Below are 17,958 nucleotides of genomic sequence, written 5' to 3' on the forward strand. Positions count from 1 at the left end.
GAGATCACAACCAGAGCTGAAACCAAGAGTCGGCTGCTCAACTGACTATACCACCCAGGCGCCCCTATTTCAATTCTCTTACAATGACCATAGCTTATTTTGTTGCCACTACTGACCCTAGTCTTATGTGCCAGAGGGTACCAGTCACCTCTCAGGGGGCCACTGTTCAATGCTCTCCATGAATTCAGTGTTCCAGTCACTATTTATCCCCACAAAGAATTCTCCTTTCAGGGATGAACCAAAAACTCACCAAAATGTGCTGAATTGTAAGAAATGTGAATTATGTGTCAATAAGGCTGTTAAAAAAGAAAGAATTTCATTAAAGCTTATTTCTGGAAAAATCAACTAAACAGTTTTTTATTTAGCTATGTTAGTATTTTACTACCTCGTCCTTTCCTTTCTTAAACATCTGGCTAAATATAGCTTTGTCTTACAAATTACACAGAAACAAAAGACCCGTTGTAACAAAAAAATGCTCACATAGCTTTTAAATAATCTGGGGATAACTGTAATAGGTCACTACTGCATTATAACATAGATATGATGGGGAGAGGTAACCCTCACCAAAATTAAAAAATTAAAATCCCATATGGACAGACCAAGAGAAAGACTGATAACTAACAGCCCTGCCCTCCAGCTTTTCCCACCTGTCTTTTATTGCCTAGATTTGGCATCCTGCAAAGGAACCGAACACAACAAACATATAATTGGCACCTTCTCTTATACAATGCATTTCTCAGGGGCCCAACAGTAACCACAGCTGTCTGTCATTTATATGCAGATTAACATCAAAGCTACTCCTCATGATAAATAAATCCATCGTTTCATTCCCATCAGAGACACAATGTGCTTTTCTACAATTTTATCATTTAGACAAGTTGCCATGGGAGATCTAATGTCCTCAGAGGGTATACAAAAGGTGCTCCATACTTTCAGGATGGGCCAAAGTTATGACCTGGGGACTCAGGCACATATCAAGGGCAGGAAATTCCAGAAGGTGCTTCTCTCTGTGCTCCTAATTCTCAGCGCACTGACCAGCTACCGTTGTCACCTATATCTGCATATAATAGTGAAAGGTATGGATGGACTTTCTAAGGTTCTCATTCCCACTGTTTCACCATCAATGCCTTGAGGCTTCCATTTTTAAGAGTCTAAGTTGAGTTTCTCACTTTGTGTGAAGTTCACCACTTCTAAGGTCAGGCATCCTTATGTTAAGCAGGCCCAAGAGAAGAGCTGAGGTTAATGGCTTGTGGGCTATGGCCTTCGTGCTCTAAATCTATGTCATAAAGCTAAAGTCATATCCTACCCAACCTCATTCCCAAACACCCAGCCTGCTCATCTTTCTTCCCCTCTGAGCCAAGTTCTGGATTATAGGAAAAATCATGAGCATCCCAGGGACGCTCCCAAATTCCTTTAAATCCTCTTCTGACAATTCAAAGCCTTAGGCATCCCTTTCTTATTAAATACAATCCTAAATTTAGGATAGATTTAGCCAGGTGCTCTCTTACATAGAGACAGGGCAAAGCAGTCTCAACACAGACCACCCTGTTCTCTGATTCGAGGTATAAACTCTCATAAGGGATATGGACATATTCCTAACATGGACATAATCTCTTTATTCCCAATTACATGCTATTTATAAAACAGAATTCCAAGTTACAATGCATATTGTCACAGCACGTTTTGCAAGGCTCTTAATGAAACTTTTACTTGGAAACAAAATGATGGCATCAAGCTGGAGAATTTTTGTTTTACTGAAATGTTACCCAAAAAACATCCTCATTAGGAAGTATGAAATGCAGGTCTTTTCTAGAATACCTCCAATGCAGAGATTTTATATGTTGTGGCCCAACTTTTAAGTCTCCCTGACCCTATACTAGTGGTTAGATTTTTTTGCATCGAGATCCACTGAGACCTCCTCTGGGTAGCTTAGCTGTGACTCGGGACATAAGAGGAGGGGTTACAGAACTCCCCCCCACCGCTCCGACACTGAGCATCCTTAGCTGTCCTCTTTATTCCACACCCAGCTCCGCAGCCAGGGATGCCTGGAAAGGTGGCTGCCGTGGGAGGTTCTCCACACACTCCTCAGAGCCAAGTTTCCTGGAACTGGGACAAACAGTGAAGTGCTGCTAAGAAGGAGGAGACAGTGGAGGTTTCTGTACTGGGCAAGGGACAAACCTCTCCCCACCAGAGGACTACAATCAGTCACCCTGGAGACAGAAAAGCACTTTCGGGCACTTCAGAGCTGCCAGCTTGAAACTGTTCAAGGTAGTGAAGCCACTCCACTGTCAGGGCTAAGAATTATCCAACCAACGTGTGGAGAAGAGTATACAATTGCAGGAGGAAACGAGCCCCTTTACTGAGGCCAGCATGAAGCTCAATGTTTATAATATCGCTTTCTTCCTGTGGAAGATGAAAAGAAAGTACAAAAAGAGGGGGGGGGGAGGCTTTTAAGTATACACTATTGACTCAAGCTACCCAGCTGTTTAAGCTCTTCCTGTTATGCAACCACTAAAGGCAATTTCTATCTCTAGATGAGTTCAGAGTTCTAAAACTGTCCTTTAAGTCTGACCGATTTAACACATCCCACAGATTTAAAAGGGGCCAGAGTGGCCTAAATTCTTAAAACCTTTACTTAAGGTTTTTTGGAGACAAACACCAAAGTCATGTTCTCTATAATTTCAGCGACCACTATATGCAGTGGTAATCCCTCTAGTTTTCCCATCACCTTCTCTGTCTCCTTTTGAACAAACGTTGAAGAAGAAACATCCAAGAAGGATGAAAGCTCCAGTTGGGTAAATCAGGTGTCCTCACCGCCAGATTTCAAGTTTCATTGAATGACACAAAATCTAATCGTGGGCAGACTTCAATATTAATACTGAACTACTAAAAAGCTTAATTTGATTTGGTTAAATTATTCCTTGTCGTTAACCAGCTGGACTTTCTCACTAGGGACTCACCATTTACTGACATACACAATATAAGTCGGTTGATGCTAAACCATCAACACAACCCCTGGGCCAACATTTCTATCACCATCTCCTTCTCAAGAAAGCAGAAATAAAGCCCAAAACACTTAAAACCTGACAGGAGGCAAGGTGGACATCCTTCTTCCAGAAATGCTTAATGAGCACTCAGGCTACCCAGTCTGAGGTGGGGATCAGGGAAATGTGCCATACACCTAACACAAACACACTCAAAATCTCAACAACCAAAAGAGAGGAGAAGCATTCAAATGACACTCAGTTTTAAAAAATACTATATAATACATCTTTATGACATTTAAGAATGAAAAAAAATAAATGTGAAGATTCTAGGCCAATTCGACCCCTTGCCAACTACTGATGCCCAACTACCTCCCCCCGACCCTGCCGTGCTAAACTATATATTCTTTATCAACAAGGGAGATCGGAGGGTAAAAGGATGCAGTGATGGGGAAACGGGACAAGCACAATCACTGTCATTTGGGCTGAAAAGCAATCCAGCTGGAAAGTCGTAACACAAACAAGGTTAGCAAGAAAGAATTCAAACATGCTCACCAGATGAAGTGTCCGATATATAGAATCACCGGACTTGTCATTGTTTTCAATCCTGGGCTTGCGCTTTATTTTCCACAGTGCAGACATCATCAGGAATATATTCTCATGGTAATTTTACCACCTGACGTGTTCCGCACAGAAACAGAAGTTTCTTAAAATACCCCGAGAGCGCCCAACGCCTTCCAGTTCCCAAGGGAGCATCCTCTCATCTAGACAGCCCATGCCGGCTCGCCCAGGAAACCTACTGCTGCATCAACAGATAGGACAGCAGCACAGCAGCCTCTGGGATGGTGTCAAAGGCTAACGCATGGACAGGAATTTATGCTTTGATTTCACCTGGCTAACCCACAAAAGTTCCAGAAAGAGAGAACCAAAAGAGACCAGAGCACAAAGCAGAAAAAGCCTGCCCAGGATGTGAGCCGCTCTGCTCTGCGGACCAGGATCAGCTGATTGGCCAGCGTCATGCACTGCACAGGGATATTAAACCCGCCGGCTCAAACAACTTTGAAGACACCCCTCACTGAGTCTGGGGGCAGGCACTAAAAAGATAAAGAAAGAAAAATAAGTAAATAAAGAATAAAAACTATATAGGATAGATAGATAGATAGATAGATAGATAGATTTTTTTTTTTTTACCAGTTTATGTTTTCACATTTTCCGCTTCATGCTTTGTTCCTAAAGCAGACATTTCCGAGACAATCCCAATTTGGATTAAAAAAGAGGAAAGGTGGCTTTCAGGATGGAAATGTTCTGAAAATCATTCTAATACATTTGCTAAGTAGAAAACAGGAATCACAGCTGCCAGGGGGGCCAGGAATACATAACAGGACAGCTGGGGGCTCATTAGCATTCATTGCCAGAGACAAGAGTTTTAGATTAGAAGCACAGAAACAAGTGACCAGTGGAGGAGGCCCCGTTGAGGTCAGCACCCACAGACACAAGAGGAAGGAGGTGGCTTACAAAGAGAAAGGCTGCTAGACTGCCCCCCACCCCCGCTCCCTCCCCCGTCCCCGTGTGAGAGCCCCACCCCCACCCCCATGGATGTGACTTTCTAGTGCCACCAATGCTCTGGAAGCCCGCAATTATCTACTTGCTGAACTCCAAAAGGCCAGAGGAGCAACAACTATTAAAAAAAAAAAAAAATCAAAAAACACAACACTCCAACCTGCATTGTCTTTACTCTGCCCATTATTTCATAAAGCAATTCATTTACAAAGAAGAGCAAAAATATTAAACAAAGCAAATCAACAGCCTTTACAGATTCAGCAAGAATAAAAAAAAAAAAGGATTGCTTGTTTTATTTCATTTCTTGATCCGTTTGCTAATTTATTTGTTTTTACATTCTACACCCAGCCTGGTGCCTTCAAAGTAGGGCTAAATCATCCTTCCATGTCTAAGGTAGCTTGCGACTTAAAAATTAATGTGTGGTTTGTTCTCAAGAAAAATTACTGATCTAGGAGACATGTCAAAAGAATATTTCATTTTGATCAAGAAACTCAAGATATGTGCTTGCTCTTACTCTAAATCATAAAAGTAAAAAAAAAAAAAAAAGACACCCAGAAAGGTTCAGCATTAAGAAAATATGTAAGTGGTTAATTAGTACATATCTAATTGACTTGCATAGCACACTAATTAATTCCTTCTTTTTCTGAAACCTAGAATTTAACACCAGACTTTAACATCTGGCCAGAAGGTAGTTGTAGCACAGCAGGTGACAACACAAGGCCTTGTCTTGCCATCTCAGAGCTGTGTGACCTTCACTGAGTTGCTAACCTCTCTGTTCCAATGTCATTACCTATGAAATAGAAGGAATAATAGTATTTCTCTCTCAGAGGTACTGTGAGGATGAGATGGTGCCCAATATATACAAGATACTAAGTAAGTGTTAGTTCCATTTACTATCAGGAATACACAGTAAGGGAGTGCCTGGGTGGCTCCACCCATTAAGCGTCTGCCTTCAGCTCAAGTCATGATCCCAGTGTCCTCGGTTGGGCTCTTGGCTCAGTGGGGAGTCTGCTGCTCTCCCTCCTCCATCCCCCCCCCAAACAAAATTTTAAAAGAAAGAAAAGAAAAGAAAAGAAAAGAAAAGAAAAGAAAAGAAAAGAAAGAAGGAAGGAAGGAAGGAAGGAAGGAAGGAAGGAAGGAAGGAAGGAAGGAAAGAAAGAAAGAAAGAAAGAAAGAAAGAAAGAAAGAAAGAAAGAAAGAAAGAAAGAAAGAAAGAAAGAAAAAGGAAGGAAGGAAGGAAGGAAGGAAGGAAGGAAGGAAGGAAGGAAGGAAGGAAGGAAGGAAGGAAGGAAGGAGATACACAGTAGGACTCAGGCTCCAAGAACCATTTGCTCAATTTGTTTTTTGCTTCTAAATATCCAAAGTGAGAAATTAACTCATTAAAGGCCAATTTAATTAACTAACTTGGGTTGCATGACAAAACAGCTCAAATAAAGAAGATAAAATGTGAATAGAACCAAAACTAGAGAGTATTTTTAGATATAGAATCACACAGTGCTCCTCAACCTAGTGAAAAGGAATATGAACTTATGGTTTCAGTGAAGGTCACTGTACTAGCTTTAAAAATACTGATCATCACCCAAATTTGTCATCAGTAATTTTGATGAAATTCTCTTATTATGAGAGCCGCCATGCATTTCTACAGTGAAATCCACGGACAAGGTGGCCTGTTCCTGCCTCTGACCCTATCTATTCCAGGTGGGTTTCAGACCTATTCTCTGGAGAAAGAACCATTGAGTCAGAGAGGCATCGGGGTCAGTCCAACAAAACCCTGGGGCCCCTTCCTTCCTCTCCGTTGCCAGACCTAACATTACAGAGGACCCTGTTTAGGACCTCATGACTCACAAATTTCGAATGAAAACAATCTCAAAATCCACAAGGAATGAGAACATTGCCTATGACAGTGAGGTAAAAATGATCCAAGTTAAAAAGTATTCAGAAATAAGTGTTTTAGATATAGGAAAAATAGCTGCATTGCTAAATCAAATTAGAAACTGAGAATTAACATTCTTAAGTGCAATAGCAAAATAACTTAATAAATACCTTTCTAAATCTCTTACCTCAGTTTAGAAATATCCATTTCTCTTGAGAGGGACCCCTCCCACCCCTACCCTAAGTGCATAAAATGGCCACACACCTAAAAAGTAATTTGAAGCAGTTTTTTGAGGGTTTTTTTGGCTTTAAATGAAATGTGTGCATTTCCACTTATTCATCTGTATTTTAATTAAGAACCAACAGCATAAAGCCTTTTGTAAGTATTAAAATTACTTTTGGGGCACCTGGATGCCTCAGTGGTTGAGCATCTATCTGCCTTTGGCTCAGGTTGTGATCTCAGGGTCCTGGGATCGAGTCCTGCATCAGGCACCCCAAAGGAAGCCTGCTTCTCCCTCTGCCTGTGTCTCTGCCTCTCTCTGTCTCTTTCATGAAAATAAATAAAATCTTTATAAAAAATAAAATTACTTTCCAACATTAAATGTTATACTATGCTCAGCTTGAAAGGACACTGAGAATGGTGATCCTATCTATGATGATCAAAGAGACACACATGGGCAAAAATCATGGTGAAACACAGACACACACAGAGAAATGTAGGTTTTTAAAATACTAGTTCATATTTGAATAATGTATTTCCATGACTACAATTATATTATTTAACACCCTTCCCCACCCCCCCATCATCCAATCACTGAACAAAGGCAAGTATCACCCTGACCTTGCAAAAGGGGAAGAAGAAAGTATAATTTAAAATGACATGATTTGATCAGAAAGTGACTGGTAAGTGTCAAACAAAAGAAAGAAAGGTACGTGAAGAGATCTACATAAATATGTCAACAACACTACAAAAAAAAAGTGAATAAATACAGAAAGAGTCAATTATACAATTACTTTTGCTTGGGGGGGCCTTTGGACAGAGGAACGTCAAGTTTTTAAACTGTTGTACTTTGGAGAGTGTGCTCAGAACAGGCTGGTGATCCATGGAACTGTTTGAGAGGTGGGATAAAAACATGATGATGGGGCACCTGGATGGCTCAGTGGTTGAGCGTCTACCTTTGGCTCAGGTCATGATCCGGTTCTGGGATTAAGTCTCGCATTGGGCTCCCCATAGGGAACCTGTTTCTCCCTCTGCCCATGTCTCTGCCTCTCTCTCTTTCATGAATAAATAAATAAAATCTTTTTTTTTAATTTAAAAATAAATAAAAAATAAAAGCATGATGAATTATGGAAAAGAAATTCACAGTCTTCTACCAAAGAGTTAGGATAAGGGCTTTTTCACAGCCCTCTAATAACTGAGGAACATGCTCTATGAATAAATAAAAACATTGTTTCTTTTCCTTTCACATAAAATCTGTTCACCTTTCACAAAAGCCAAACATGGACAATGCAAAACGATTTTGTTGCAGGAACCATGAATGGCAAGAAAGCCTAACAGGCCCAGCCACACACACATTTTGGATGATATTTCTTCAAAGAAGGAAAACAGGTGAAATGAGATGCAAACTCATTAAAAGTGATTCCTGCCCTGTATTCTCATGTGTAGTATCACATATTGTTATCAAGGCTGTAATTGGGATTTCGTATTTTATTTCGTGACATCTCAGAGGTAAAAACACTTGGTCCCGTGGAGAGGCCTCCTAACCATACACGGCTGCAAAGGTGATTGTGTCAGTTGTGTCGGCTGTGATTCTTCGGTGGTTCGACACGTGGGACGTGAAAATGAAAATCTCTCACCTTGCTGCTGTGATCAGTTTCATCTGAGGATTCCAAGTCGGGCCCCTCGGTCTCCTCCGGAGCGGTCTCGGCACTACTGCCCTGCTCGCTGCAGAGGCTGTGTCCTGCAAGATGAAATCAGCAGAAAATGTGGGTCAGCATGTAGAGCAATTGCTAAAAGCCAGGCCTCTGCAAGGGGGGCACAGGGTCAGGCTCCTGACATGTACATATATTGTTAGCCCCTCCATGTAGGAGCTCCACGATCTTGACCCAATAAGCGTGTTCTATTTTATTTATTGTGTTTATTGCTACTATTATTGTTTTTTTTTTTGAGATTTTATTTATTTATTCATGAGAGACACACACACACACAGAGAGGCAGAGACACAGGCAGAGGGAGAAGCAGGCTCCATGCAGGGAGCCTGACGTGGGACTCGATCCCTGGTCTCCAGGATCATGCCCTGGGCCAAAGGCGGCACTAAACCACTGAGCCACCCAGGCTTCCCGACTATTATTGTTTTTATATGATAGTACATATAGATATTATTTACTTTTTATAACACATAATTACATGTTGAAGCCCTAACCTCCCATGTGATGCTACTGCTATTTGCAGAGGGACCCGAGGACAGAAACGTTCAGTCTGTAATATGTGTGATGGCTGTTTTTGCAAAGCCTGGTGAACTATAAACGTAACACCATACTTCCACACTTCCCACCACATTCTATGCAAAGGTGAAGGAAAAGAACCTTACAATCACGCTCCTCTGGCAGGCCTGTCAAATTTAAAGAATATCTGAGCTCCTAGGGGATCATGCTCTACAGATGCAGGTTCAATAGATTTGGGGTTGAACCTAAACTTCTGCATTTCTTACAAGCTCCAAAAGTGACACCAATCAATACTGTCCTTGGACCACCCTTGGACCAGCAAGGCTCTAAGACATCTGAAACCCTCTAGCTAATCTGATGAGACAGTGGTAATCAAGCCAGTTTGGCAGTGGTTTGGGGACGAAGCACTCTCATACAAAGGGACCAGATAGGAAATGAGAGTGAAGGAGCCACTTTCTGACTCTCTGGATGAAAGTCTCCATTTGCAAAGAGGCTGCTTTATCCAGTGGCACGCTATTATAGTCATGATCCGCTTGGCATCACTTTATGTTCAAATTCAAAGTTGGCTGCAAAACAGGGAGGAAGCTGACCTCTAAGCAAATGCTACAGCAAGGCTGCGCCTGTAGTCCCCCTCTCTTCCTCTGAAATAAAGCACCAGTGAGGTGAATACAACCTAGATGTAAGCTTCTGTCTGTATCTTCCCTTCTGCTCTGGCTCTAGGAGTTTCTTTCTTCAGATTGATTGATTTCAGAAAGAGAGACAGTGTGTGTTGTGTGTGCATGGTGGGGGGGAACAGAGGGAGACAGCGTGAGGATCCCAAGCAGATTCTGCACTGAGTGCAGAGCCCACACGAAGCTCAATCTCATGACCCTGAGATCATGACCTGAGTGGAAACCAAGAGTCGGATGCCCAACCGACTGTGCCACCCAGGAGCCCCTGGCTCTAGCATTTTCTAATTACTTGCTCGCTCTAACATATGGTGGTAGCAGTCAAAGAGAAATACTCAGTTAACTTGGTGGTTATCAACTCTGTTGTATTGTCGTGTCATCTCCGTGGGAAAAAGGTGATTAAACCCTTTTATGGGGGCAATGACCTAGATGCTGGGGCCAGAGAAACGGGCAAGAGTGGATCCTCACTGTGGAGGAACCACTAAGCTTACATAGGGCCACTTTGCTAGGAGCACTAAGCTCTTGGATCATGGAAACCATGGCTCCCTCTGTACTATCTGGAGCAGCCAGTCTACACAGCATGCTGGGGCTCCATTCACACAGCGATCTGCACAACAGCAACCCCCAGACTGAACCACCAAATGCTGTGACCCTGCATATCTCATCATGTAACACATCACCCAGGGTATAGCTGATGCTCACAAAATATTGGAAAAACAAAGGAAAGGATTTTCTTTTTCTTTTTAAAAAGATTTGATTTATTTATTCATGAGAGACAGAAAGGCAGAGAGAGAAGCAGGTTCCCTGCAAGGAGTCCAATGCAGGACTCGATCCCGGGACCCAGGGATCATAACCTGAGCCAAAGGCAAATGCTCAACCACTGAGCCACCCAGGTGCCCAAGGAAACGATTTTCATTATTTTTTTTAATTTTTTATTTATTTATGATAGTCACACAGAGAGAAAGAGAGAGAGGCAGAGACATAGGCAGAGGGAGAAGCAGGCTCCATGCACTGGGAGCCCGACGTGGGATTCGATCCCGGGTCTCCAGGATCGCGCCCCGGGCCAAAGGCAGGCGCTAAACCGCTGCACCACCCAGGGATCCCGATTTTCATTATTAATGATACTGTGGGGCAAGGTCTCCTGAAAAGCAAGCAAGCAAGCAGGAAAGAGAGGAAAGAAACCACCTCCACAAAACACTTAGGAATGCTAAATGAAATATAACAAAATCCTTTTAAACATAGAGCTGAGCCCCCCAAAAAAACCCAGAATCCCAAATGAAGACAGTAAAAGAAGCTGGTATGCCAGTCTGAAAGCTGTGGCCACATTGAGTAAATCTATCAGTTTCCAAACCGTAGTGCAGTCTCTCCCACAGAGGGAGGAAGATCTATTGGTGGTAGGAAAGGAACAATCTGGGGTGGAGGGGGCAAAATTGCACACTTGGCAGAGACACTTGACTCTCCCTCAGTGCTGGGCACTAAATACAATTAGCACCCCCCAGTTTCTGTGCCAATAAAACCACACCCACACATTTCCCAAAAGCAGTATCATCCCAGCTTGGGAACCAATGCCCTGGAGACTCTGGTTTCAATCGTGAAGACATGATACTGAAAACAGGTGTCAGATCTGTACAAATTGGAAAGTGAGAACTGAATCCCTCACATTCATACGGGTCCCTTTAATGGCTATACTCTCAGTCTAGAAAGATGCAAAAAGATAAAAGAAAAAAGTATCCACTGGCAATAGGAAAAGGGGGGACGGAAGGGGAGGGGAGGGAAGGGAGCAGGGAAGGAGAAGCAAACCAACAAAGGAAAGGAGGCTTGTCTGATTCTGCCTACACTCCAGGACACAAGAGCTGGGAGGGAGCAAGGAGGAGCTTTCTCCAAAGATAACAACTGCAGGCTGGCTCTCTGGGTGTCTGAGACTCAAATTTACAGCATGTACTGCATCCAGGAGACTCCATGTCTTTGTCAGCTTGGGCTGCTATAACAAAAGACCTCAGATGTGGTGGCTGAAATAACAGACATTTATTCTCTCGTTCTGAAGCATGGAAGTCCAAGGTCTAGGGGCTCACAGATTCAGTTCTTGGTTAGGACTTGTGGGAGGCCACCATCTCCCTACATGTTCACATGGCTTTTTCCCTGTGTGTGCAAGGGAAGAGTGAGCTCTCCTCTCTCCGTCTCCTTACAAAGACACTAATTCCATCATGGGGGGCTACTCTCACAACTTTATCTAAAAGTGATTACTTCCTAAAGGCCCCAACTCCAAAGAGCAATCACCTCAGGGCTCAGGGCTTCAGTATATGGATTTTGGCAGGACACAGACATTTCATCCATGACATTCAAGATGAAGAATTGCCTTAAAATTGGTGTAGATTTGTATTCCAAGGGCTCCAGCAAAGACATAATCAAAATCTCTCTGGAGGAATTCACTCTTAATGATGGTATCACATGATGCTCAGAGATAAAGCTTGATCAAATAAAAACCCATAATCCATTATCATAAAACCCAGGAAAAACCAGGCCCCATGAGTGAGAAGCAGCAGATACAATACGCAACAGAATGAGATTCCCAAGGAATGTACTGCAGTCATCAGATACAGAATGTCAAGTATATTTAAAATATTTTTCTTTTTAAGAAGGAACAAGAGAAAACTTCAAAAAAGATCAAGTAAATTAATAGAATTTTTTAAAATGAGAACTATAATCACTCAAATAAAACACTCAGTAGAAGGGTGTCTGGGTGGCTCAGTTGGTTGAGTGTCCAACTCTTGATTTTGGCTCAGGTCATGATCTTACGGCTGTGAGATTCAGATGCTCTGCACTGAGCATGGAGTCTGCTTGAGGTTCTCTCTCTTCCTCTCCCTCTGTCCCTCCCTGCCTCTCATGCATACATGCTCTCTCTCTCAAATTAAAACAACAACAACAACAACAACAACAACAACAAACACACACACTCAAGGGGCACTTGGGTGGTTCAGTCAGTTAGGCATCTGCCTTCAGCTCAGGTCATGATCTCAGAGTCTTGGGATCAAGCCCTGTGTCAGGATCCCTACTTAGTGGGGAGTCTGCTTCTTCTTCTCCCACTGCCCCTCTGCCCTGCTCGTGTTCTCTCTCTCAAATAAATAAGTAAATAAATAAATCTATATTTTAAAAAATTAATTAAAAACAAAAAAACACCCAATAGATAAGAATAAAAGTTCAAGAATAAAAGATCTATCTGAAGACATGACCTCACTAAAGCACAGAAATCTACAAATGCTAAAACTATCAATATAGAATTGTATTTCCAGCTAAAATATTATTCAATAAGAAAAATATAATGTTCTGTTTGAGAAATAAAGAATGAGAAAGTTCACTACAAACAGAGCCTCCCTAAAAAAACCCTCTAAAGATGTATAGCCATACTTAGGAAATCCTGAGAGTTTGGTTCCAGACTACTGCAATGCAGTGAATATTACAGTAAAGCATGTCAAATGAATTTTTTGGTTTCCCAGAGCATATAAAAGTAATGTTTATACTTCACTGCAGCCTATTAAATGTGCAAATAGCATTATGCCTAAAAAAAAGTACTGTATTTTTTTGTTGTTGTTGTTAAGATTTTGTTTTTAAGTAATCTCTACACCCAACATGGGGCTCTAACTTACAACCCTAAGATCGAGAATTGCACATTCTACCAACTCAGCCAGCCAGGTGCCCCAAAAAGTACACATCTTAATTTAAAAATACTTTATTGCTAAAAAATACTAATTAATCTGAGCTTTCAGCAAGTCATAATCACTGGTTGCCATACAATGGATAATAATGAGAAGACTCAAAATATTGCAAGAATTCCCAAAACGTAACAGAGAAACACAAAGTGAGCAAATGCTATTGGAAAAATGGTGCTAACAGAGTTGCTCAATGCAGGGTTACCACAAATTCTCAATTTGTAAAACACACAATATCTATGAAGTGCAATACAGAAAAGCACAATAAAATAGCATATGCCTATACTTCAGATAAGGAAACAAAAACATACACTCACGCACACACACAAGCTGATATACAATAAGATAATAAAGAGCTGATATGTACATGTGCAAGTCTTAGTATGTAAAACAATACCCCACATGCTCAAAAAAAAAAAAGGGGAGGGACATTGTAGGTTACAAAATACAAGACACAACTAAAACAATGGTGTGGGTGATTACATTTAAACCTTTTCATGGGCCTTTGATGCTTGAATGGAGAAGTAAAGACTAACATTGATCTTTGTTATGTCAGAAATCATGTTTACATTTTAAGGGCAACCACTAAAGAACAGAATTAGATTAATAAAAGAGAAAGCAGGATTTAGAAATCCATTCGCAATTATGGCAGGAAAGAAAAAAAAAAAAACAGCAAAGACAAAGCCAGCAAAATAAGAGGACAGAAATGAGTCAAAAGACACGGAACTTCTAAATACACGCAAAGTGAACTAAACTTGATACTTAAACTTTATGTTTAGGTAAAAAAACAAAACAAACCGAAAAAACAAAACAATGTAAAACAAAGCCTTACCTACTAGCAATATGCAAGAGACAAACCTAAACACAAAGACACAGAAGATTAAGAGTAAAGGGATGGGAAAATACAGGTGGCCAACGTAAAGAAAGCTTGACAAACGTCAGACAAATAGGTTTAGTCATGATATGAAAATGTATTGATCATTATTTAGTTTGATCCATGAATATATTTCAAACCCTACTCCTAAGAAACTGTGAATGTATGTTTTCCTCAAGGATCAGCAATTTATGCAAACAGGCCACACGTTAGATCACAACATAAGTCCACAGAACCAAAGAATCTGTATTCAGCTACAGACCACACTAGCAGCACCTTTTGGGAACTAAGTTTATTACGAAGGAGCAAAAGGCCAACACCACCAAATGTAGTATTAAAGAAGAACAAGATCATGGTTCTGCTGGATCACAGAAAGTGATCAGAAAAGTGAAAAGACTTTTCACAAAAGTGAAAAGATCACTTTTCCTACCAGATATCAAAATAGATTATATCTCATAAAACTGCAGTAATATAAAACAATGGAGAATTAGTAAGGACGCAGGCTAGCAGAACAGAGAGCCCAGAAACAGCCTTCCTGCATACAGAGGTGTATGCCACTGCAGATCCCAGAGAAAGGAATGGTATATTTGATAAATATTGTTATGACAACAGATTATGCAGACGGAAAAATATACGTTTGGACTCACACACACCGTTCACAAAAATCAATATGAGGGAGGTATAAACCAGAAGCATGTGAATAGCCCAAAGAATATAATCTTTTGCAAGAAAATACAGAGATCATGTTTGTTACCTTAGGCAAGAGAAAGATCTCTTAAATAAGATATAAAAAGCACAAATCATAGGAGATAGAAAATCAGATTTTATTAAAATTCTTTGTCAAAAGCAACAAGACACATTATAGACTGAGAAGACTTACCTTCGACACCTAACTGGCAAAAGTGTTAATATCTAGACTATAAAGGAACTCCTATGAGTCAGTATCTGTAGGTATATCTGATTCTAAACATGTATTCTTTTTCACCCCAAGAAGCCATGCTTCTGTCCTTAGCTGAAGACAAAAATTAATAAAAGAAAGAGAAAGAACAATGCAGCATGTGGAAGACAGTTTTCAAAGCAATGATTCTATCCATTCCTTTGAGCACAAATTTTTGTATTACTTTTTCTCTACCCCATAAATTGGGGCTGGCCCAGTGACATGCTTTCATCAACAAAACGTGACATAGATGGTGATACATGAATTTTAAGCTAAGATCTCAAGTGTCTCTGCAGCCTCTGGTTCTGCCTCCAGGATCTCTGAGCTCACCATACAAAGAAACCACAAGCTAGCCTCTTGAGGATGAGAGGTCTCAGGCAGAAGGAGACCCAGTCAACCAATCACCAAACATGCAAGTGAGGCCATCTTAATCCAGCCCTGGTCAAGCCACCAGATGACACCACCACATAAGTGACTCCAGGCAAGGAGAGCAGAACAACCACCCAGCTGAGCCTAAACCAAAGTGCCGAACACAGGAGAATGAGGAAATAAAAGGACTTCCTTGGGGTGGTTTGATATGTAGCAGAAGATGACCAATAAACAGGCTAGGGGTATTTAGCCATTGAAGAAAGCCAGAGAGGCAGGAACCGACAGCTGAAGAAAGGTATCAGCAAGGCAGGAACAGGAACTTCAAACAGAAAAGGTCACGCTCTTGCTTCTATGCTTTGAGGCCCTTCTCTGAACATCCCCTAGCCTAAGAGGTTTACGGAAAAACACTTTTGAGTTTTTTGGCAACCCCAATGCAGTTTTGTAACATCCTACTACAGCTCCCTATGCCTTCGCTATAAGACACTTTCCTCTAAAAACAGACACTGAAGGAAACTCATCCTTGTCCTGGACGTAGCTGGCCACCCCAACCCCCCCACCCCATTTACTCACCACTGTGCACACACAGACCAATGGCCCCACTAACCATCAGAGAGATGGCAAAGCCCAAGACAAGGCTGGGAGATGGCTGAAGAAGCAGTCAGAGCAAGGGAACCGCTGCCTCACCTCCACTCCAACCCCAGAGGTAGCACAATATCTGGCATCAAGGAGGTGCCCGGCAGCCACTTGGCAGCACAGAGGAGAAGCAGGGCCAACTCTGAAAAGACAAAGGATCGACAGGGGGCTGGGCAGCCCCAGAGAATAAGGAAGCACAGAGCAGGGCTAAGGCTGGGCAGGACAGGCCCTGCCAGCTAGATCCACAGGCACCATAAATAAGATGCATTGTTGTGAATGGATGTGATCGTTTCTTCACTTTTTTTTTTTTTTTGAAGATTCCATATATTGGGGCACCTGGGTGGCTCAGTAGTTGAGCATCTGCCTTCGGCTCAGGTCATGATCCTGGGGTTCTGGGACCAAGTCCCATATCGGACTCCTCGCAGGGAGCTTGCTTCTCCCTCTGTCTATGTTTGTGTGTGTGTGTGTGTGTGTGTGTGTGTCTCATGAATAAATAAATAAAATCTTTTTAAAAATTCCATTTATTTATTTGACAGAGAGAGAGAAAGAGAAAATGAGCAGTGGGAAGAGGCATGGGGAGAAGGAAGAAGCAAACTCCCTGCTGAGCAGGGAGTGCAATGCAGGGCTCGATTCCAGGACCCTGAGATTATGACCTGAGCCAAAGACAGATGCTTAACTGACTGAGCCACCCAGGCACCCTTTCTTCACTTTTTAGAATGATTTTCACGTCATAAACATGTCCTTGGGACCGAGAAAACTTTTGTGACTAGCACATCCCACTCACCACTGGAAGGAAGGACACATCAATGTCAGCTTACATTTAGAGTTATCTTTAATTCACTTGGTTGAGACACATTCAGCCTGATTCCATTCAAGTCCATTCCAGACTTAAATTTAAAGAAAGGAGATAAAACTCTTTCACTTATATCTCGAGATGTATTAACAATATGTATTAAACAAGCAGATTCTCCAATTCAAACATTTCCAAAGAGGAAGCAATTATAACATTGATTTTCTGAAAGCTGTGATTAATGCCTGAGTTTAAATCTTTGTGCGAAAAAAAAATGATTTGAAGACAAGGGGGCAAGAAAAGGTTAGATACTGCCAATAAAAACACTGGGCTGAAATTTAGTCACTAGGCTGGGACTTTATTTTGCTTTTCAGTCTTTTTACTGTTCTATAAGAATTCCATAGAAACACTCACAATTTAAATATAAGATGAGCATAAACACCCTCTCCATGACAAAGCTAAGAAACAAAAATAATTATAAAGAAAACAAAAAACCGGGGAGAGCTTCATATACGCTATGAAAAAAGTGTATTATCACTCCAACTTAAACTTAACAGACAACTTCTTTCCAGCCAAATTTCACAAAATCTCAGCGTCTGTTTCTCTTTGGAGAGAATTTTTTTTAAAAGAAGATTTTATTTATTTATTCATGAGAGACACAGAGAGAGGCAGAGACACAGGCAGAGGGAGGAGCAGGCTCCATGCAGGGAGCCTGACGTGGGACTCGATCCTGGGACTCCAGGATCAAGCCCTGGGCCGAAGGCAGGCGCTCAACTGCAGAGCCACCTAGGGATCCCTGGAGGTAAAATTTTTAAATCCATAACTGTAGATATAGGCCTTACTGATTGGGTTAATTGGTTGTGAAAGTCAAATAATATCATGTTCATTCATGTTCTTTAAAAATAAACGAATGGGGGACGCCTGGGGGGCTCAGTGGATGGGCATCTGCCTTCGGCTCAGGGCGTGACCCAGGCGTCCTGGGATCGAGTCCTGTATCGGGTTCCCCACAGGGAGCCTGCTTCTCCCTCTGCCTGTGTCTCTGCCTCTCTCTGTGTGTAAAATCTTAAAAAAAATAAGAAAATAAAAATAAAAATATAAAAATGGAGGCTCTTAAATTCT

At 41.6% G+C, this 17,958-nt stretch overlaps 1 protein-coding gene across 10 annotated transcripts in view; it reads right to left on the bottom strand.

Moving 5' to 3' along the window:
• Nucleotides 1-17,958, bottom strand: part of TIAM1 (TIAM Rac1 associated GEF 1) — a 388,153-nt gene that overhangs the window by 33,599 nt on the left and 336,596 nt on the right. For 9 of the 10 annotated variants that reach the window (XM_072806723.1, XM_072806716.1, XM_072806719.1 and 6 more), the window contains one exon: nt 8,274-8,377. In XM_072806723.1, coding sequence (XP_072662824.1) covers nt 8,274-8,377 — 104 coding nt within the window. Of the gene's footprint in view, nt 1-3,539; nt 3,950-8,273; nt 8,378-17,958 lie in introns of those variants that run through there. The other variant, XM_072806726.1, reaches the window with a different exon arrangement.

This window comes from Canis lupus, chromosome 30 (assembly GCF_048164855.1).
Source record: "Canis lupus baileyi chromosome 30, mCanLup2.hap1, whole genome shotgun sequence".
Lineage (NCBI taxonomy): Eukaryota > Metazoa > Chordata > Mammalia > Carnivora > Canidae > Canis > Canis lupus.